The 20900-nt window shown below is 52.8% G+C and overlaps 1 protein-coding gene across 1 annotated transcript in view; it reads left to right on the forward strand.

The window, feature by feature from the left end:
- RTN4R (reticulon 4 receptor) overlaps positions 1-16566 on the forward strand; it is a 78136-nt gene extending 61570 nt beyond the window's left edge. The window contains exon 2 of the mRNA XM_066199588.1: positions 13509-16566. Coding sequence (XP_066055685.1) covers positions 13509-14935 — 1427 coding nt within the window. The 3' untranslated portion in view covers positions 14936-16566. The remainder of the gene's footprint in view (positions 1-13508) is intronic.
- The last annotated feature ends 4334 nt before the right edge of the window (positions 16567-20900 follow it).

Consider the following 20900-nt stretch of genomic DNA (forward strand, 5'->3'; position numbering starts at 1 on the left):
CTTCTTCAGCATCTGGGGATGGAAATGTGCACCCTTACACTGCTGGGTGGCAACAGCAACAGCAGTTCTTCATGTGCAGAAGAGTGCCTGAAATTTCTTCTAAATTTCACACACCTAAACTTCCCAGGGAGCTGGCAGGCGTTTGAGGGATGGACTGGCAGCTGCAGTTCAGGTGCTGGCAGCTCCTGGGGACATTTGCCACTGCAAGGGACCCCCTTGTCCTAGGGAGAGGTCACTGCTGCTGCTTCACTCGTGGAACCACAGAACAGTCTGGGCTGGAAGGGACCTTTCAAATGTCATCCAGTGCCACCCCTGCCATGGGCAGGGACATCTTCCACTGTCCCCGGCTGCTCCAAGCCTTGTCTGGCCTGGCCTTGGACATTTCCAGGGATCCAGGGGTGGCCACAGCTTCTCTGGGCACCCTGTGCCAGGGCCTCCCCACCCTCCTAGGGAACAACTCCTTCCCAATATCTAATCTAAATCTACTCTCTTTCAGTTTAAAGCCATTCCCCCTTGTCCTGCTCTCTCTCCATCCCTTGTCCCAAGCCATGCTTTTGGAGCCCCTTTAGGCCCTGGAAGGGGCTCTGAGCTCTCCCTGGAGCCTTCTGTTCTCCAGGTGAGCACCCCCAGCTCTCCCAGCCTGGCTCCAGAGCAGAGGGGCTCCAGCCCTTGGAGCATCTCTGTGGCCTCCTCTGGACTCTCTCCAGCAGCTCCAGGTCCCTCCTGTGCTGGGTCCCAGGGCTGGGGCAGCTCTGCAGGTGGGGCAGAGGGGCAGAATCCCCTCCCTTGATCCTCCACTCTGTGGGATCAGCCCAGGACATGCACAGAACAGAGCAGAATTTGTCCCTGGTTTCTTTGTCACCCTGATTTGCTGTCACCTTCCCCCAGCGCTGGTGCTGCCCCGTGTGGGTCTGACCAGGCTGTGCACAAGGGAAGAGAGTTTGGGCTGTTTTCCCAGAAAAAAAGGGCTGTGTGAAGGGAAGGTCACCCCAAATAACAGCTAAGGAGGAAAGCAGGACAGGAGAGGCCACAGGTGGTGAAGCAGAACCAGCAGCATCACATCCTGCAGGAAACATTTACATGAGTAGTGATGGAGGATTTGGACTCTGGAACTGAGGGGAGATTGGCTGAGTTTGCTCTGCAAAAGTCCCCAAGGAAGGGAAGGCAGAGACAGAGGCACCAGAAGTAGGGACCATTTGGAATTCCTGGCTTCACTCCAAAGCATTCCTGGTTTTCCTGTGAGAGATCTCAGCCTGATGCCCCGTGTGAGGCTGTGAGGGGATTTTCTGGGCAGTTTTTGTGGAGTTTTGGGGTTGGGAGGTGGGAATACTGAGCAGGTTTGGGAACCAAGGCTGGCACCAAGAACATTTTGGGAAGTGATGTCTGGAGAGTTCCCGCTGGAACCAGCAGGGTTTGTGCTCCTTGTCCTTGCTCCTGTCAGAAGCTGCACAAATGATTTCCCCAGGGAAAGGAGAGTTGGCTTTCACTTTGCCAGGAAAAAAAAAAAAAAGAGCAGGAGAACACGAGGAGATGGTTTTCTCTGTCTTCAAATCCATAAGATTTACTCTTCTTTTTCCTTGACTTGCATTATACAAGAAATCCCCCCCGTAAAACCCTGTGAATATGCTGGGATGAGGCTTTTCCATGCCAGAAGAGATGGGATATTCTGCTTGGAAATGAATATTTTACCCATGAGGTGCCATTTGGTTGCCTGATGTTATTGGATGTTATTGCTCCTGCACGTTTGAGCTTTCCAGTGGCATTTCTGTGATTCTGCTGAATTTCTATTCATAATTTGACCAATTTCTTCCTTTTTTTACTTGAGTTCATTCCTTTGACGAGATGATTCATATTTCCCCCACATCAGCAGTTGGTCCTTGGTCTCTCTTCCATGCTGAAGGAGGTGAATTAAACAAAGATGGCAAATGAAATGGAAAGAAATTCACTTAGCCCCATGAAATATTAACAGGCACTTACGGGAAGTGAGTCCTGATGCTGTGGGAGGGCTCTGCTGGACGGAGGGACTTGCAGGCTGGAATTCTCTGTCCCCTGGACATTTGTGGGGCCTGGCTATGGGATGGTGGTTGTCTTCAATCAAATTTGTTGTTTGGTTCTTGCAGTTAAGAAATGAGCCCCAGGGGCTGAACTCAGGGACCTCCTGACCCTGTGCGCTTGGTGTGGAAGAGGAAGGACAGGTGGCCCTGCCACCACAGTGTGCTGGGGTGACAAGAATGCCCAGACCTGGGGACACACAGCTCCCATGGGAAGGAGAAAATACTGTTCTAATTCAAGGAAACCTTTTCTTTCCTCTGCAATGATCCTGGATGCTTCAACAACTTGTCTGTGGAGAGGGATGCCCAGCTGGGCTGGGAGTCGATCCACCAGGATGGTTTGTGGACAATAATCCCATGTGGATGGACACTCCAGCCCCTCTCTAAAGAGTGTGTGGGAGTGTGGCCAGAACTTGCTGACAAGATCTTGGTTCTAATTCCTTATAAACCTGAAAAGCAGAGGATTCCTAGAGGCAGGGAAGGCCAGGGAAGGTTGGAAGCAGCAGATGTGAAAGGCTCAGAGGTGAGGAGAGGCTACTCAGCTCGGGATCTGTGCTGTGGAGAAAGAGGGGATGTTAAGGTTCAAAGCCATAGAAATCCAGAGAAAAAGACCTGGAAAAGCACTGGAACAGGCTGTCCAGGGAGTCACCATCCCTGGGACTGCTCCAGAAATGTGTGCCCCTGGCACTTGGGGACGTGGTTCAATGGTACTGGGTTGACACTTGGACTTGGAAATCTTAAAGGGCTTTTCCAATCTTATTGATTCAACAATTCCATGAAATACCAATAATTTCCACTGCTGTATTTCTCAGATTTTTTTTCTAAACCTGGTTGTCTTCTTTTTTTCTTTTTTTTTTCTTTTTTTTTTTTTTTTTTTTTTTTTTTCTGATATTGTTTTCAAAGGTATTGCTGTCCCAATTATTTATTGATGGCATCACCTTGGTGCCAGCAAACCCCAGGCTTGGACGAATGTGGATACGATGTGCACAAATTCCCACAGCCTCTGCTCGTGGATCTGGATTATCATAATAAATTCAGATTTATGTCAGGCAGTTGATTTCCATGGTGGAGAATATCCTGTCTATGGAATCAATGGACAGTTATTAAATGGATTAAGAAACAGGCAGCTTAAAGCCCTCAAAATGCGATTGTTGGTGGAGGATCAGTGCCGAACAAGCTGCTCGCACAGGAGCTTTGGGGGATTCAGCTTCCACCCTGCTGTATTTCCCTATTTTCATGAATGATCCGGAAAACATCTATCAATTACTGCCCATGAAGTTGGCAGCTGACTGCGATTTTGCCTCAATAAATAAAGCTGAAGGCACGGCTCTGATACAGAGCAACTGCAGCTGCCTGGGAGACTGGCAGCAGGGAAACAACAGATCTGAATCCAGCCAGGGCTCCATCTGGGAGCAGGGAATGGGGCCTCTCCAACAGCCTGGGAGCTGCAGGGTCTAAAACTGATTTAAGGCCACATTGGAGAACAGGTGGTTCTGGACATTTAATGCCCTGCAGTGGGGAAATGGATGGACACAGGGAAGAGGGGATCCACCTGGAATGAAAAGTCTCATTTCTCTACCTGCAATGAGACCTTGAACTGAGGGTTTTGGGCTTGGGAATCTGGTGTGAATTCCTGGTGGAGTTCTGTGGGATCTCAGGGTGGGTGTGAGGTGAGGGCAGCCCAGCCCAGCCCCAGGGGCTCAGACCCTGCTGGGCTGCAGGATCCTTTCCCCATTGCTCACTTCCCAATTTCCAGGAAAACGGGAAGCTGTATAATTAGCAGCCTGTTGTGTCCCTGTTCAGCTTGGCTTCACAGAGCTGCACATTTCACATTTATGTTTATTTATAGAGTTATGGGTGTCGTGCTCCTCACCTTGGGGGTGTGGCTGAGTGAGCTGCACTCACCTGAGACACACACTCTTACTAAAGTCCCAGCTTTGTCTGGCAATGAAAGGACCAGCCAGGGATGTGTGCCAGGAGCTGGAAGAGATGCTGAGGGGAAAGGGGAAAGGAGGGAGAGGGGGAGCACAGCCAGGCAGGAGGGATGAGGTGTGTCCTGAGCCTGCTGAAGGCCACGTTGAGGTGGAGACCTCACAGATCAGACACAGCTCTGCTCCTCCACTGCTCCTCCCCTGCTCCAGGTGACAAACCTGGGGATATCTGGAGAGCTCTGGTCCTCCAGGCTCAGCAAGGGGAGCAACAATTTGTGAGCAGGGCAGAGAAATCTGAACTCCAGTCCCGTGTCTGCTCTCTGCTGTGGTCATTTCCAGCTGTTCTCTGGGAACGTGGCTGTGTCCAAGGTTGGAGTTGGAATATTCTCCCCCTTCCTGTCCTGTCTGAGCTGCCTGGGGCTGTTTGCTCACCCTGCATCCACACACAGAACCAAACTGACACCATGGAGGATGTTTGGAACAACTTTCCCTTCCAGACTCTTTCCTGAACTTCATTCCTGCACTCCACATGATGCAGATGCTGGGGCTGTGAGCAAACACTGAGATAATGTTATTTCAGAGGAAAACTGAGGAAAGTGCTGCCTTGGGCAAGGGGCTCTTCCAGAAGCTGTGGGAGTGGGATTTGCAGCTGGCAGGGGGTGCAGTCCCAGATGGCTGGGGGGAAGCAGGTGTAAATTCCATCTGGAGCTTCACCTCTTCTCTCCCTGAGTCACTCACACACAGCAGCCACCAACGCCAGGAGCTGCAGGAAACTCTCCTTCCTGAGAAGGTTTTGAAGCGTCCCTGAGGTACTTTGTGCCCCATGGGAGACCTAAAGCATCTCAGAAACCTGAGTTTCCTTCCCTTGGACACCTGTTTGTCCCTGATTTTCTACAGATACGGCACAGATAATCCTGACTTCTGGAGAAGCTGCTTGTGAATCACAGTGAATATTTTGTCACTTCATTCTTCCCAGCATGGGGATGGAATGATGGCAGGATCACACATGATCCTGCTCGTGCAGTGTGCTGGATGAATCCCATCTGGATAAGATGGGAGTGAGGATTGGGGCCTCTTAGGATGCCCTCAGCACAGTGCTGGAATCAAGAACAGCTTTTCTGGTCTTGTTCTTAGGGATCTGCTGGATTTGGCTTTACTGGGCTGGGTGTGGGTTTTGGCCATGAGACTCTTGGCAAAAGGCAGCGTGACAGGGACAGATCTGGGGAAAAATCATTCCCTGTGAGAGTGGGCAGGCCACCAGAGCAGCCATGGCTGCCCCTGGATCCCTGGCAGTGTCCAAGGCCAGGCTGTACACTGGGGCTTGGAGCAGCCTGGGACAGTGGAAGGTGTCCCTGCCTATGGCAGGGGTGGAATGAGATGGGATTTAAGATCCTCCGCACACCAACCATCCCATAATCCTGTGACAGCTGAGACAATACCATGGCCATTGGTGGCTGTCACTTGGAGAAAATGCAGCTGTGACATTTCCATAACCCTGGAATGGTTTGTGTGGGAAGTCACCTTAAAAACGAACTCATTCCAACCCATCTGGTTCTCCCAGGCTGAGGAAGGAGCCCTCCCTCCTCCTCCTCCTCCTCCTCCTCTTCCTTCTCCTGGGCTCCCTGTGCTCCATGTGGCTGGGGCCAGCCTGGCAGGTGCCCAGTGCAGCCCTGGGAAGTGGATCAGGATCACAGCAGCTACTCAGAGCTGCTCTCCAAGATGAATTCAGTGGGATTTGGAGAGCTCAGCAAGTGCCTGCAGGCTTTCAGGGATCTCCCCCGTCCTGCAGCCTTCCTGCCCATTCTCTTCCCCTTTTCGTGCCCATTTTTCCCAGAAGTGCCTCAAGTTCTCCAAATGCGCATTGCAGGCCGTGTGTTTTCACCTTCCCTTTGGGCACTGGGCTTTTTCTGCCTCTCATCCAACTCCCACATCCTTGGGTCCCTGCCTTTGGCACAGCCGACCCCTGCTCTGCATCCCCAGGAGATTTTGTCCTCTCCTCCCACTGTCGCTGTGGAATTTGGTACCTGGCAAAAGATCAAGTCAAACTCCCTGCTCCGAGCCAAATCCCCACAAAGCCCATGTGCTCCATGGAGTGCAGGGCCTGCTGCTCCGGTGCAGGGGCTCTGTGGTGTCACACTGCTGGAGAGGACACCAGGACAAGTCTTTGCATGGTGTGTTCAGGAGAGCCAGACATATCCATGGATATTCCAGCTCCAGACATGATCACATCCTGAAAAGGGCCCCACTCCTCCATGCAGTGGAGAAAACAGTTCTGAGGAAGGAAAAGGGTATACTGGGAGTTTGGATGGGCCAACAGCATCTGAGACCTGCACTGTCTGCACAGAAAGGATCAGGGTTGAACCATGTCAAGCCCAGCACTGGAATAAACCCACCTACGAGGCCTTTTCCACAGGAATTCTCCATGTTTTACTTTAAGCTCATAATCTTCTCCCTTTAAAAGGTCAGGAGCTTTCCCCTTCCAGATGTGCCACAAATGGAAAGAGGACAGGTGGCAACCATGCAGATTTATCCTGTATTACATGAGAACAGCTGAAAATTCTGCTTGTGCTGATTGACCTGGCAGAGGGAGCCCCACCAGGTGAGGGGCAGAGCACTCGCTGCAAGATGGGCTGGTGTATCTGTAGGATTTCCCAGTGCCTATCCATGGGAAATTGGGATAACTAGGTCAGGTTTTCAGTGCGTTAGAACCTCAAAGATTATTCCTGGTTTCATGAAAATAATTTAAAATACCATCTTTAAGCAGCGTGGGGTTGGCCAAGTCATTATTTACTGTTCCCTGTGAGGGAGGGGAGGTACTAAAACGGAGTTTCCAGAGAAGCTGTGGAACTTTTGTAAAAGTCCATCTGCACCTCTGCATAAGTTTGTTTAAACCTCTGCAGCTGTCCATCTAAATCTGTGCAAAAATCCATCTGAATCTCTGCAATTGTCCATCCAAACCTTTGCAAAGTCCACCTAAACCTCTGCAGATGTCCATCTGAACCTCTGCAAAACTACATCTGAACCTCTGCAAAACTCCACGTGAACCTTTGCAAAATTGCATCTGGGCCTCCGCAATTGTCCGTCTGAAGCTCTGCAATTTTCCATCTGAGCACCTGGAAAATTCCATCTGAATCTCTGGGCAATTCCACCCACACCTCTGCCATGGTCCAAGCTGCCCCTGCATCCCAAGTGTGGCACTCCCACCTCTGCAGGGAAGAGGAAAAGCTGTGGAGTACAGCAAGAACATCTGGAGCAGCATTCCTACAGGGACCTGGGGCTTGGAAGAATCCTGACGAGAGGAAAGAAGTTTTATGTCTGGGCAGCTCTGCCTCAGGCCACTCTTTGCCCAGGGCTTGGAGAAGGTGCCAGGGAAACGCTCCTACTGTTTCGATCTGCATTCCCACCCCTGTCTACTCCTGGATCCCACCTCAGCCCAGCCCAAACGTCCCTGGCCTGGCTCCCTGGAGCTCTTCTCACCTTCTTTTATTGGAATCAGGACTTGTTCCATGGCCTCCCAGGGCACTGCTGGTCTGTAAGAATTGATAATTGTTATTGTTAACCAGGGACCTGATGGCTCCCTTGATATTTCCCCTCAGAAGGGTTCTGGTGACCTTTTCTCTGAGCAGCTCTCACACCTTGGTGCCTTGCAGCAAGCCTTGGGAATTCAGCAGGATGAAAACTCTCTGGCTACTGAACAAACTTTAATTTTTCTGCTCCTCGTTGAGTTCTCATTCAAATGGGCTGAAATACAAACTGTTCACTCTCCCCTTCTCCGTCCTCTCCCTGTTGCTGCCGAGGGAAATGCTGGCAAAGCACCAAAAGCAGAGCCCTGACCAAATGTTCTTAGGCTAACTCCAGGCTGCTGCCAAAATTTGGGAGTGAGGGAGAGCCACTGGCAGGGATGGAGAGCCCCACAATTGGGAGCTGCTTTGGCACATCCAAGGAAAGGATGGAGCTGTCCCAGGGAAGGTTTGTGCTGCCCTGAGCTCCTGGAATGAGCTGTGGAGCTCAGCCCTGAGTGATGCTGAAGAGTCAGCGTTCAAACCCCCTGGAGGTTTGGGAGGATGGGGTGGAAGAATTGCACAAGATATAACTCGTTTTCACCTTCTTCCCTTCAAATAATCCCTGCAATATTAAGTCCAAAAATCGCATTAATGGAGTGTGATTTAAGAGGGAAGACGAACACCCGAAGTGAGTAGATGGCACATCCAGTGCCTGCCGCCCTCCCGGGATGCATTACAGCAATGATCTCTCAGCCCTGACCGTAGTTGGGATTTTTCCTGCTCAAACCCTGTTCCGGGCACAGCCTGGGTGTTCCAGAGGGGCTGTGCTGCCAAAGGCAAGGAAGAGCACCTCAGTCCCAAAGGTGAATGGGTCTGGATGCGGTCCCAGAGGATGTGGGATCAAGGACAAGTCAGGAGTGGGGTTCAGGTGCCGAAGTTGCTGCCCCGAGTGCTGCTCACATCCCAGCAGGGCTGGCACAGGTCTCACACGGAGCTGTGCCAAACCTGCTCATACCATTCCTGCTGCCTCAGGCCCCAGGGGTATCCAAAAGGGAATTAGCTCCCTATTTTTAGGCCGCTGGGATTCATCACCAGTGTTTTGGTGTGAGCTGGGGCTCGAGCTCCAGCCCCTGGACATGGAACATCCCCAGCAGAGCCTGGGGAGGGGTTCAGAACCCCAGAGCTCACTCACCCCAGTGACCTTGAAGACTGTCGCACCTCAGAGGGGTGTCTGATACCCCAAAATCCCCGTGGGGATGCAGAGGTGCCCCAAGACCTGCTTCAGCACCAGAATGTTGTGCTGCAGCTGCCTGAGGGTGGCGGGGACCTGCTGTGCCCCAGAGCTGTGACTCCGGTGCCTGTCCCAGGTGTTTTATGGTGGCAAAGCTTCACTCCCATCATCTCCTCCCAGCTGGAGCTGCACCATCATGCTCCATCCTTCTTCTCCGCAGCAGAAGGGAGGGAAACTCCAGACTGCTCCGAGCCAATGGTCCCTCCTCACCGACCTCTCCATTCACCTCCACTTGAAATGCATCAAAGCGCTGCCCTCTTCCCTGCGGCACAGGCACAGCCACACCTTTGGCCACAGGACAAAGCAGGAGGCACCGGGAGCAGCCAAGTGCGGAATTCCAAACGATGCCCACGGAATTTCTAAGGATGCCCGCGGAATTCCAAGCGATGCCCACTCCGAGCGGGGAATTCGGCAGCTCCAGCAATGTCCCTGCTATAAACAAAGGCAAAACGATATGTGCATCAGCAAAAGGCTTTGTATTGTGAAGTGTTCCCTTTGTGTCCGAGCAGGAGAGACTTCAGATGATTATTGACCGTCCGCTGCAGGAAAGTCACATTAGAATATCTCCAAATCAATGGAGACAGAGCAGAGCAGCGGGGAGAGGCCGTGGCTCTGCAAACGGCACCACACTGCAGCTCGCTTTGGCCTCCTGAAAAAAAAAGTTTGCAAAGCATCTGTTGGAGGCCCCCGGAGCCTTTTCTTTCTAATTGCCACGTTTGACAAGGCGATGGCCCGGGGGAGCTGCGGAGAGGCAGATAATGGACCCACTTTAATTGCTTCCAGTTCCATGAGTCAGAACACTCGGGGATGGCAAAGGGGAAGCACTGCAGCTTCACTGAAGGAGCTTTCTGGCTTTTAAGAAAGCTCTGGAGGAACAACTGCTAAACTCAAAGCCAAGGTCTTGGAGGGACTGAAGGTTCTAGGTTCTGGAATTTCTTTCATGTTTTGCTTTTGACAGGAACTCTCGAGTTAACTTTTAATCATGCTCTGAAATAGGGAGGAATGGTTTCTCAGCTAAGAGAGGAGGGGAGAGGTGTCATTCCAAGAGTCTTTTCCTCAGGCTTGGGCACTGAGATAGGTCCTGAGGTGGAAGAGTCCAGCTGGAGGTGGAGGATCCAGCATCCAGTGGTGGTGGGAGCTCACTGCAGATATAGAAGTCAGGATGGGTTTATCTGGAAGGTGAAGGGAGGATGCTGTAACCCACTGGGAGCTGAGCATGGCATGTTCTGGGAATGGGCTGACAGGGAACCTTCTTTCCTCCCTCCTCCCCGACAGCCATGAATCACAGAATCCTGGAATGCTTTGGGTTGGGAAGGACCTTTAAGCTCACCTTGTTCCACCACCTGACACCTTCCACTACCCCAGGCTGCCCCAAGTCCCATCCAACTTGGCCTTGAATGTCTCCCGTCATTCTGGCCTAAGGGCAGGGCGTGTTTTTCCTGGAAAAGGAAGGAGCCCATGGCCGGAGCTGAACCCAGTGCTCCAGGAAAACAAATTAAAAGATGCCTGTGCAGGGTCTGGGTGGCTCCTGGCACTTGGTGGCCACTGGTGTCTGGGCCACACTGAGACCAGGCACAGGGCTGCTGGACACCAGTCACTGGAGAAGGATTTTGGAGGAGCAGGGAAAGCCATGCAGGGTCCCTGGGATCTCCATCACGGCACACCCAGCCTGGCTGGGGACAAAAGGGTCACCCTGGCTTTATCCACTCCTGCCCTTCCCCCTGGCCCTGCCGTGGCTGGGGACTGACAGCGGCCGGGCTGTGTCACGGATCAGGCAGGACACGGCTGAGCTGCGCGGCAGGAAAGCCACTGGAAAAAGGCTTTGGGGGATGATTGACAGGAACTGTCTCGGTGGAAGGAGCTAATCCGAGCGGCTCATGAGCACCAGGTCCCTAATTAAAGCACACAGCCTGGCCCTGCTGTAATTAATTTCCCGGTGCTGCTGGCTGGCAGCGCTCAGTGCCACTGACTCACCGATGCCGGCAGCCTCGGGGCATCGGAGCGGGGCAGGGAGAGCCTCGGAGTGCAGCAGGATGTGCCCCTTCCCTGCTGGAGCTCCTCCTGTGCTGCAGCCCTGGGCACGGCCAGCAGCTGGGACAGGACCCTGCTGCCTGGCTCGGGAGCTTCCCACGGGAAGAGAGATGCTGTGGATCACCTGTGCCCGCTCAGCTGTCGGGATGGGTGGCACAGGGCAGGGTGATGCTCATGGCTCATCCTCTGCCAGCCTGCCTCTTGTCCTCTGCTCTCTCCTCGTGAATACATGGATTTACATGGATTTATCATGTCCTTGGCTGGAGCTGGGGCAGGGATGGTGTCACTGCGATTCCTCCCGTTTGGGAATGGGTTTTTGCATTCCCTCTGCTGTTTCCCATTTATACCTAAGGCCTGCGGAATGCACCTGTGCTGTGGCTGGATTTTCCCCAGGCCGTGGCAGGGAGGAGCAGCCTGGGCACAGCTGGATCCTGCCCCAGTGTCCCAGTCCGAGCAGTTTTGCTGGAGTGGGAGGTGTCGCCTACGGAGGTGACTCCCACTGCCCCGTGTCACCCCCGGCCCCATCACCCCAGTCATGGAGCTGACGAGAGAGGCTCCAGAAAGTCCCATTTCTCTGCCCACGGGGTTTCATTATCAGCTGCAGAGGAACGGCCAGAGAGTCGCCAGCACTGTTTTAATTTCCCAGGAGGCTGCTCTCGGTGTGCCATGGCTGCAGCGGGGAGTTTCAGTTGTCTCGTTTTACTGTGCTTCATGCAATGGGACGTGACATGTCAAAACATGACAAGGCAGCCAAAATGTGTCACAACACTGCACTCAAACTCTGCCTTGCAGGGTTGCTCAGCAGCTGATAGCATCAGGCTCCAATTATCTCTGCATGCTGAGCTGGGGTTTTTTTCCCTTGTGGAATATGATATATGGGAGTCTCCTGCCTGTACTGGACTATTGGATCACACCAGATTTATTAACCACACACGGTGAATCGTTCTGACCAGACTGACACCCAAACCTTGGATCCCAGCCTGTTCTTGCAGGAGAGAGATTTTCCCACCTCGGCTTTTCCAATTGTTATTCCTTTCAGTAAAGATTTGGTGAGGTTTCAGTGCAATTTCATCTGGTATTCTTGGTGTTTGATGTGGTTTCATTGGCCATGTGAGCACCTACCAGGCTCTAAGTGAGGTGCAGCCACTGCCTTCAGATTCCCCCTTTGGAATTTGCAAGGCTGGATGCGGCTCCAGTCTTCCCAGTTCATCCCATTCTGCACTGCTGGGTTTTCCTGTCTGGCTTATTGAACTCTGCTTTTCCACCTTACTTAATAATGAGGCACCAACATTCCAGAACGATGTTTTGAGGTTTTCAAAGGAAAATCCCTCCCACAACAGTGGCAAAACCCTCCCACAAGAGAGGCAAAGCCGCTCTTGTCCCTGGACTGGAGATTCCCAGCGATGGGGAGGACGTGTCCTTTGGCCAGAGGTGCTGTGATGAGCTGGGAAGGAGTCACAGTGTCCCTGCTCACAGGTGGCATTCCCAAATGGAGTCTCTCGATGCTCCGGCTGCTGTCCATTCATTTTATCTCCCGTTTGGAGGCATCACACTAACTACTGGCAGATAATTGCTGGGAAAGCAGTGCTGGCACTGCCTCCCTTCCCACCGGGAGCAGGGAACAGCCTGGCGTTTCTCAGGACTCTCAGCAGGATCTTCAGAGACCCTCGGGGTCCCTTTGGAGAAGGTGCTGCTCTGTCCATCCCTTCCCTCCCTCCCTCCAGGCTCATTCCCAGCTCCCCAGCCGGGGAATTTGGTGAACCAAAATGCTTCCCTGGGATTCCAGTGCAGCCCATCTGCACTGGAAGTCGGTGGGCATCACCAGGAAAAAAATGTTCCTCTCTGGGGTTTTGCAGTCCCATGGGGATGCCAGCATGCTTGGGACACATGGAATCTGTTCCTGTCTTGCACCCTTGGTGGGATGAAGGATGTTGCTTTCTCCTACAGCAGCAGAATGGAACTGCTGTTTCCTCCTCTTCCTCGGTGGCTGCACAGGTTCAAAGGAAAAAAAAATATGGGGAGAGAGGAAGCAGGAATATGTGGCTTAAAGTTTTGAGCAGGAGAAGGAAAGGATCCTCTTGGCCCTGAGACTTCTCCAGGCAGATCTGACCTGAAAATTATTCTGGGAATGTCTCACAGTTATTTCTCCCAGGAGATCAAATCAGTCCAAGATTATTTGTGGAAAGTCACAGTTATGTTTTGGGAGCAGTGTGGGGACACCTGCTTGTTTGGAAGAGTTGTTCCACGACCCTGCAAAGCGACGAGCTGGTGGCACTGCTGGGATGGGATCTGGGTTTCCTGGCACATCCCAGGTGCTTTTCCAGTGGCTGAGCTGTGCCAGGCATGTCCATGGCAGAGGGAAATGCCCCAGAATTCGGTTCCTTTGCTCACAGGTAAGATCTTTGGAACAGGGCTGGTGTTGGATGTGCAAATCCAAAGTGCTGATCCCTCTCTTTTAGCTCCTGAGGGTGCAGGGCAGAGGAGGCGCCGGGACTCCATCTCTGCAAGTGTACATTGATTTAAGCTCTTGAGTTGTGTGACAGAATCCCATTTTTAATCCTACATTTTAATTGCTGGCTGCCCTGGCATCTGTATGTGGTTGGTGTTGCCAAACTCAGAGGGGGAATTACAGGCTCCTCTGCAAAGAGAAGTGCTCTCCATGACCCTGCCTAATTCCCACCCTATTTCTGTCGTTCCTCAGGAAGCAAACTGCTGATTTTGGTGCTTTGCTTGAACATCCCGTCAGAAGTGGAGTCCTGCCCCGGGGCGTGTGTATGCTACAGTGAACCCAAGATCACCATCAGCTGCCAGCAGCAGGGGCTGACAGTCATCCCCACGGAGATCCCCATCCAGAGCCAGCGCATCTTCCTGCACAACAACCGGATAACCCTGGTGAGGGCCACCAGCTTCACCTCCTGCCGCAACATGACCATCCTGTGGATCCACTCCAACAACATCAGCCTCATCGAGCCCGGGGCCTTCTACGGGCTCACCAAACTGGAGGAGCTGGACCTCAGCGACAACACAAACCTGAAATCCATCAACCCTGTCACCTTCCGGGGCCTTGTGCACCTCCACACCCTACACCTGGACCGCTGTGGGCTCCTGGAGCTCTCCACAGGGCTCTTCCGAGGGTTGTTCTCCTTGCAGTACCTCTACCTTCAGGATAATAACCTCCAGATCCTGCTGGACGACACCTTCATCGACCTGGCCAACCTCACGTACCTGTTTTTGCACGGGAACAAGATCAAGAGCTTGTCAGAGAACGTCTTCCGCGGGCTGATCAACCTGGACCGGCTGCTGCTGCACCAGAACAGGGTGAGCCTGGTGCACCGGCGCGCGTTCCACGACCTGGGGAAGGTGCTGACCTTGTACCTGTTCAACAACAACCTGACGGTGCTCACGGGGGACACCATGGCCCCCCTGGTGTCCCTGCAGTACCTGCGCCTCAACGGCAACCAGTGGATATGCGACTGCCAGGCCCGCTCGCTCTGGAACTGGTTCAAGCAGTTCAAGGGCTCCTCCTCGGAGCTGGAGTGCCACCTGCCCCCTCGCCTGGCAGGCCGGGACCTCAAGCGGCTGCAGAGCTCCGACCTGGACAGCTGCGTGGACTCCTTCAACCAGATCCGCACCAGCGTCTTCAGCACCAAGACCCGGTCGGGGAAGCTCCCGACGGGGCTGCCCCCGCTGGGCTCCCACGACGGCTCCTCCAAGTGCTGCCAGCCAGAGATGGACAAGTCTTTTATTTACGAGGCTAAGGGCAAGGCTGGGCCCTCCTCCCACAGCAGCCGTTCGTCCAACAACCACCTCAAGGAGAAGGAGAACATGTCCAGGCCCAAGTACATGGAGATGGACCGTTCCAAAAATGGCAGCAACAAGCAGATAAATGATTCCCCCTTTGGGACCTTCCCCAGCATTGTAGACCCTCCTTTGACCAAGTTGAGACCCGAATTTCTAGAGCCCATTGAACCTTCCACAGTCCCAACCAAAAAGAGGCAGGGCTGCTCTAAAAAGAACAGATCAAAGGCCCAGTGCCGCCTCACCCAGCAGGGGAACAGCTCCACGTTACAGCTCAGCCTAAGCCTTTTGATCCCCCCCTTGGTGTGGAGCTTACTGTTATTCTGCTAAAATTAACTCTTTTCCTGGGTTGATGACACTTTAATACTCGACTTTTGCTGACCTCCATAAATGTTGCAAACAAAAGCAGGACTCCCATCCACCCTGAGAAAGCTTTGTTACACAAAACTTAACTGGATGCCTTTATTAAAACAAACAAACAAACAAAAAACAAAACAAAAGACAAATACTGAGATGTACATAATTTATTTGTCCTGAAACCTGTGAATTATACCTTTGGTCTTCGGAACTGCACTTGCCCACAAAGCAGCTTTTGCTACAGCAGATGGTAAAGAAATATGGTTTATTTGCAGGAAAAAAAAAAAAAAAAAAAAAAAAAAAAAGAAGTGTAAGAAATGCTCTGAAAAGAATGTCTAAAATCTGTTTGTAAGTCGCCATCACACTGAACAATGTTGCAGGTTTCCATTTGCAGAGGTAATGGATTTGATGCTGTTTTAATCCTATGTTGATGACTCTTGCAGTTTTTCCATCTCCATTCCATCCTTCACACCACGTTTACAGGCAGCATTTGTTAAAGAATGCTGCCTTCCTCTTCACAAGATTGCAGTATATATAGATATGCATTTTATTTTACTTGTGTACAAGTATACAAAAAAACCTATAAAATAAAGATTTCTTTTTCCTAAGTGGTTGTCATCTGCGAGGGCTGAAGAGCATCTAAAAAGCTGAAGATTTAAAAGGATGTGGAGTGTGATCTGAGCATTTAACACCACAGTGATAAATAAGGCATTTTTGGATGGTTATGCAACCTTTAACTGGTGCCAGCAAAGGGTTTGGTTGTGTGAGACATGCTCTGCTCATGCTCCTGTTTCCCTTCAGTGTCCCACCTTCTCCCAGCATCCTTTGGATTCCAGGATGATCAAAAGAGCAGGAAATGCTGGCCCAGCCCCTCGGAGCTGGGGTATAGGAATGTCAGAAACGATCCCAAGATTTGGGCAGGGCCATTTTCCTCCTGCTGGGCACGGATGGGCTCAGCTCTGTGCTAGGTCCCGAGTGGAGCAGCACTGGGATTTAGGGAATAGGGGGAATCTCCCCAGAAACACAGGGCCTGGCAGCTCAGGTGCCCGTCCCTGCAGTCACCGTGCCAGTGGCTTTATCGCCAGGGTGACCTTGGGATGCTGAGAAAATAAACCACTGCTGTCCACTTGTGGTGGGTGCCACCCCATGGGACCCATAAAGTGGAGCTGGCTGTGCCCTCCTGGCACGGCAGCCACCCCCTGGGCCAGGCTAGGAGGGGTTGGGCGCACAGCTTATCAGGAGGCTGCTCTTCCTTATCAAACCACAGAGATTCTCCTGTGCCACTCTCCTGCTGGGGTTTAGAGGTCTCTGAAGGCAGGAGCAGCCTGTCACACACAGCTGGCAGGGGGTGGGGGCCAGGGAAGGGCAGTGGAACAGGCCCAAAGGAACGTGCATCCAGAATTGTGTGAAAGTCAGACTGGAGGCTCCAGGTTGCACCATCCCTTGGGGTTCCCAGCACCTGGGACTGGTGCTGAGCTTCCCAGAAGGAGGGAGGCACTGCCAGCCAGGAGTGAAGGGCATCAGCAGGGCCATGGCTTCCTGCCAGCCTTGTCCTAGGCCTGATGGCTCACGAGGAGGGAGCAGAGACCACAGGGAGGAGCAGGATGGAGGATGCTGTGGGGCAGGGTCTGTGTCCCACTCTGGGGTGCTGCTGGCTCTTCTCACCTCTGCCACAGCCAGTTCCCACCTGGGTGAGTGACAGGGAGTGCCCAAAGTGCTGCATTTGTGATCTGTCTCCAAATCCATCCCTGGAGCTGCCAAAAAGGTGTGGCACAGACCCCTGGGAGTGAACATCTCCCTCGTGTCACCTAAATGGGGACAGGCCTGTCTCTCCCAGCTGGGCAGGAGCTGCTGTGCAGAGCAGCCCTGGGATCCCAGCAGATCCCATCCCTTGCAGCCCAGCTCCATGACCCAGCCTCTGCAGAGGCTCCAGATGTGTTTGGGTGCAAATTCATTGTCCTTCCCAGAAGGATGGAGCAGGAGATGAGTGCCTGTGCTGGGACAATGCCAGAGCGAGCTGGCCAGCCCGGCTGTGTGTGCCCAGTGTGGTGTGCCCTTGTCCACAGTCACAGGCCACTGACTGGGCCCTTACCAGCCACTTCCTGCCATTCCTGCTCAGGTTTGTCCCGTCATGCCAGCACTGAAGGATTTCCCAAGGTCCTGCATTCTCTGTCTCATCCCAAAAAGCATCATCGAGACTCTTGAAGGATTCAAACCTACCATGGGATCTGAAGCTCAGGAGCACAGAGCAGCTTGGTCATGGGGTCAGCACTGCCTCAAAACCCATGGAAAAGCTGGAAGATTTGCTGGATGCTGTGACGGGCTCCCATGGAACCTCCTGTTTGGGTCATAGGCTCAGTGTGACTCCCTTGTACAGCAATGTGTGGTCCAAATGCCTGCTCCATGGGCATGAGGAAGCCATACCAGGTGGCAAAAATGCAGGATGAACCTGAAAGGAAAAAATTGAGGAAGAAGAGACCACTGTGGCATTTCCCCAGCAGCTGAAGGGCAGAGCTGGGAGCTGGGCTTGCCCTGCCCAAAGCAGGATCTCGGGGAGTCTGGCACCCTGTGGACAATGCAAAACAGCCAAGGAATTCCTGTCACTTACCCTGACTGGAGCAGGAGCTGCACTCTGCCAACCCAGTGACACCGTTCCTGCTTTCTAGAGCTCAGCTCTGCTGTGTTTTCAGTGGCTCCTAGGACTATACATTGGCCACAAGCCCAGAAGAGTCCCTCGTGCTAATTTCCTAGATTTCCTGCTGTCCAGATGCCAATTCCTGTGTTTACAGCCATTAGAAAGCCATTGGAATGACAAATATTGAAGAAGAGGATGCAGTGGGCAGCAGGAATTCCCACAGAAGCTTTGTCTTCCAAAGGCTGAGCTCTGGTATTGGTGAGGTAGGAGAGGAGTTCAAATGAAAGGAGTTTCACTCCTGCTTTGTGCCTTGCTGGGCTTGGCAGAACTCTTCCGGATATTCCCAGACTTATTTTACACTCAGGTGTCACTGAATTCTGTCACTGAGTTCTGGGTCCTGTCACCCAGCAGGGCTCAGGACCCTGTTGGCTGTTCCGAATCTCAGGATCCTTCCTCTCCTTTCCTTTCTCACCATGCAAGTCACACCCAGTTTTCTGCTCCTCTCACTGGTGCCAGCAATGAAAAAGAGACAAAGTCAGCAGCAAGGAGCCAGGAGGGATGAGGGATGGGATCCCTGAGAAGAATGGGCATCATCAGCAGAGAGCTGCAGCACTCAGCACCCACTGTCCCCTGGCACTGTCCCCACACAGATCCCTGGCAGTGCTGAAGAGGCAGCAACACCACAGCCCCTCCAGCAGTGGTGGGAACACACCGTGTTCATCCTTAATTCTCCAGCAGTAGTCTCCATGGATTGCTGGCTGCTAGTTCCAAGCAAGAACAGAACCAAAAGAGAAACCCTTCTTCCAGGTCTTCAGGTCTATCTGGACGGACAAGCCAAGCTGGCAATGAGATGATTGTGGCCCTCCTTGTCATGGTCACATGGAAGGGTGTTTATCCTCTGCCCCTCCCTGCCCCTTCCCATCCTCCTGCACAGGGGATGGGGCTGCTCCTCTGCCTCTGGATGGGGAAGTGGATCCCAAAGGTCTGTGCCGGTGGGGATTTGTCCCATCCTGAATGGGGTCCCTGACACACAGCTGTGGTGACCCCCACTCCAGGGGACTCCATCTCTGCTGCCAAGCTGCAACACCTGATGTGGACAGATTTTATGGAAGAGGAATTTCATCCAACTGGTTTTGAAAGGCTTTTTTTTTTTTTTTCCTTTGCTAATGGATAACTGATTCACCGGGATGAAAACTTCATGGGGGGATGCTGTGGCTCTGATGTAATTTCCATCAGTGAGACCTTTCCCATCAAAGCTGGAGGCAAGAGAGGGGTAATGCAATGTGGAAGAAGGCCCCCTGATGGCCTGGTTCAGCGGATGTCCTGGCCATGGTTTAGGAAAATATCCCAGCCACGGATCAGGAAGGACTGAGCTGCTCTGACACCTGTGGCTCAGGCAGTTGGAGTACAAGCTGTGTTCTCCTGAGGATTCCTCCCTGTTCCTGTCCACAGCCCCTCCAAGCCTTTGGAATATGAACAGGCTGAGTCTGGGCAGTGACAGTGCCCCATGGGGCTGGAGCTGGAGCTCATGGCTGCAGCTGCTGAGTTCAGCCCTTCTGGGAACACCCCAGCAGGTGACTGGGGGAGAGCAGGACAGGGGCAGCCAGAGGGACCATGGGGCACATCCTCTGTCCACTGCCCGCAGCAGGCTGTGTCCCCAGGAGTGTTCCAGGAATATTTGCTCCATGCAGAATGACAGAATCACAGAATATGCTGAGCTGGACAAGGATCATGGAGTCCCCCATGTCCCTGCCCAGAGCCCCCAACAATCCCACCCAGGCCATCCCTGGCAGCGCTGTCCAAAGGCTCCTGGAGCTCTGGCAGCCTCGGGGCCGTGCCCATTCCCTGGGGAACCTGGGCAGTGCCAGCACCCTCTGGGGGAAGAACCTTTCCTGATCTCCAGCCTGAGCCTGCCCTGGCCCAGCTCCAGCCCTGCCCTGGCTCCTGTTCTGCTCCCATCGGTGCCTGTTCTGGTGGTGTCTTGGCTTCAGACTTGAGGAATCCACAGTTGCCTCAAATGTGTTTGTTTCCCCACTTCCCTCTCTTTCCCTGGATATGGGAGGAGCTGCCTTTGCCTCTCCTGTCCTTCCCCTGGGACGGGGAGCTCCCATTTCTGAGCTGTTCCCCCCAACAGCAGCACTGGGGTTCTCCCCTAACCAACTTCCTGAGCTGAAATCAGCTCCTTAACAAAGCTCACCTCAGTCCTGCTTGGCTGTGTTCTGGGTCTGGAGACTCTTTTCCCTTTTCTCTTCTGAGGCTGGAGTTTCCCCTGTCCTCCTCAGAGCTGGGGAACCAAAGGAAAAACCCCGAATCCCACAAGAATGAGGAGAGCACTGAGAGCTGTGTCAGGGAACTTCTGTCCTCACCTCTCCATGGGGACTCCTGGGCTGCAGGCAGGTGACATCTCTGCTCCATCCTTCCCCAAAAGAAGATCCTGGAGCAAATTCCCAGCTGGCTATGACTCCACAGGGATGAGATCTCTGCTCCTAAGGAGATTCCCCATAACCCTGTGAGCAAGCTGTGTTTCCATATCTCTGCTCTGACATGGAGCAGATTATCCGAGCTGCTGAGTTTTGCTCCAAACAAACATGATGCATAGAAATAATAAAGGCTGGAAGGGTTTTTAATTCCAAGCTGTGTTTCTGGATTAGTTCCCCATCATTAGGCAGTCACGGAGTAGGGTTATTGCTGTTCTGCCTCCTTCTCAAAATCAGGAAAGGATAAAAAAGCCCGGAGTCATTGAGAGCTGGGGGTGGGCAGGAGAGCAGAGAACAGGCAGGAGAGTCAGGAGATTTTTAGGGATGATATTGGACCACGGTGCATGATTGCTGGTGGGAAGCTCTGGAGACAGCAGGAACTCTGCCTACGACCATGGTGAGGGCAAGGAATCTGTGAAAACCTTTCTTATAAATCCAAAGTCAAACATTTGAGTCTGGCTTGGGCCAGAAACTCTAATTAGAGCCCCCTTGATTTGTGCCATAAGTAGGACACCGCAGGGGGAACTGCTGAGGCAGGTGAGACTTATTGGAATTGCATCCCAGGGTATCTATAAATAGGGATAACAGAGGCTTGGCAAAAAGAGGCACAATGAAAATAACGGTGCACCCTGCCCACTCACTGAAGGATGAGGCACTTCAAATCTCAGAGTGACCCACCTTCCGTGCCGGTGGAGAGACTTGTTCTAGGTCAGCAGGTACCAAAAAGGCCCAGCTGTCATCAAGCACAAAAACAGGGCCGTTTTTTGGGATGAAATCATCGCTTTTGATAGCCTGCTGCACTCCACATGGCAGCGACACGGGCGCT

Source organism: Chamaea fasciata, unplaced genomic scaffold, assembly GCF_029207755.1.
Source record: "Chamaea fasciata isolate MVZ Bird 193981 ecotype frontalis unplaced genomic scaffold, bChaFas1.0.hap1 SCAF_18, whole genome shotgun sequence".
Classification (NCBI taxonomy): domain Eukaryota; kingdom Metazoa; phylum Chordata; class Aves; order Passeriformes; family Sylviidae; genus Chamaea; species Chamaea fasciata.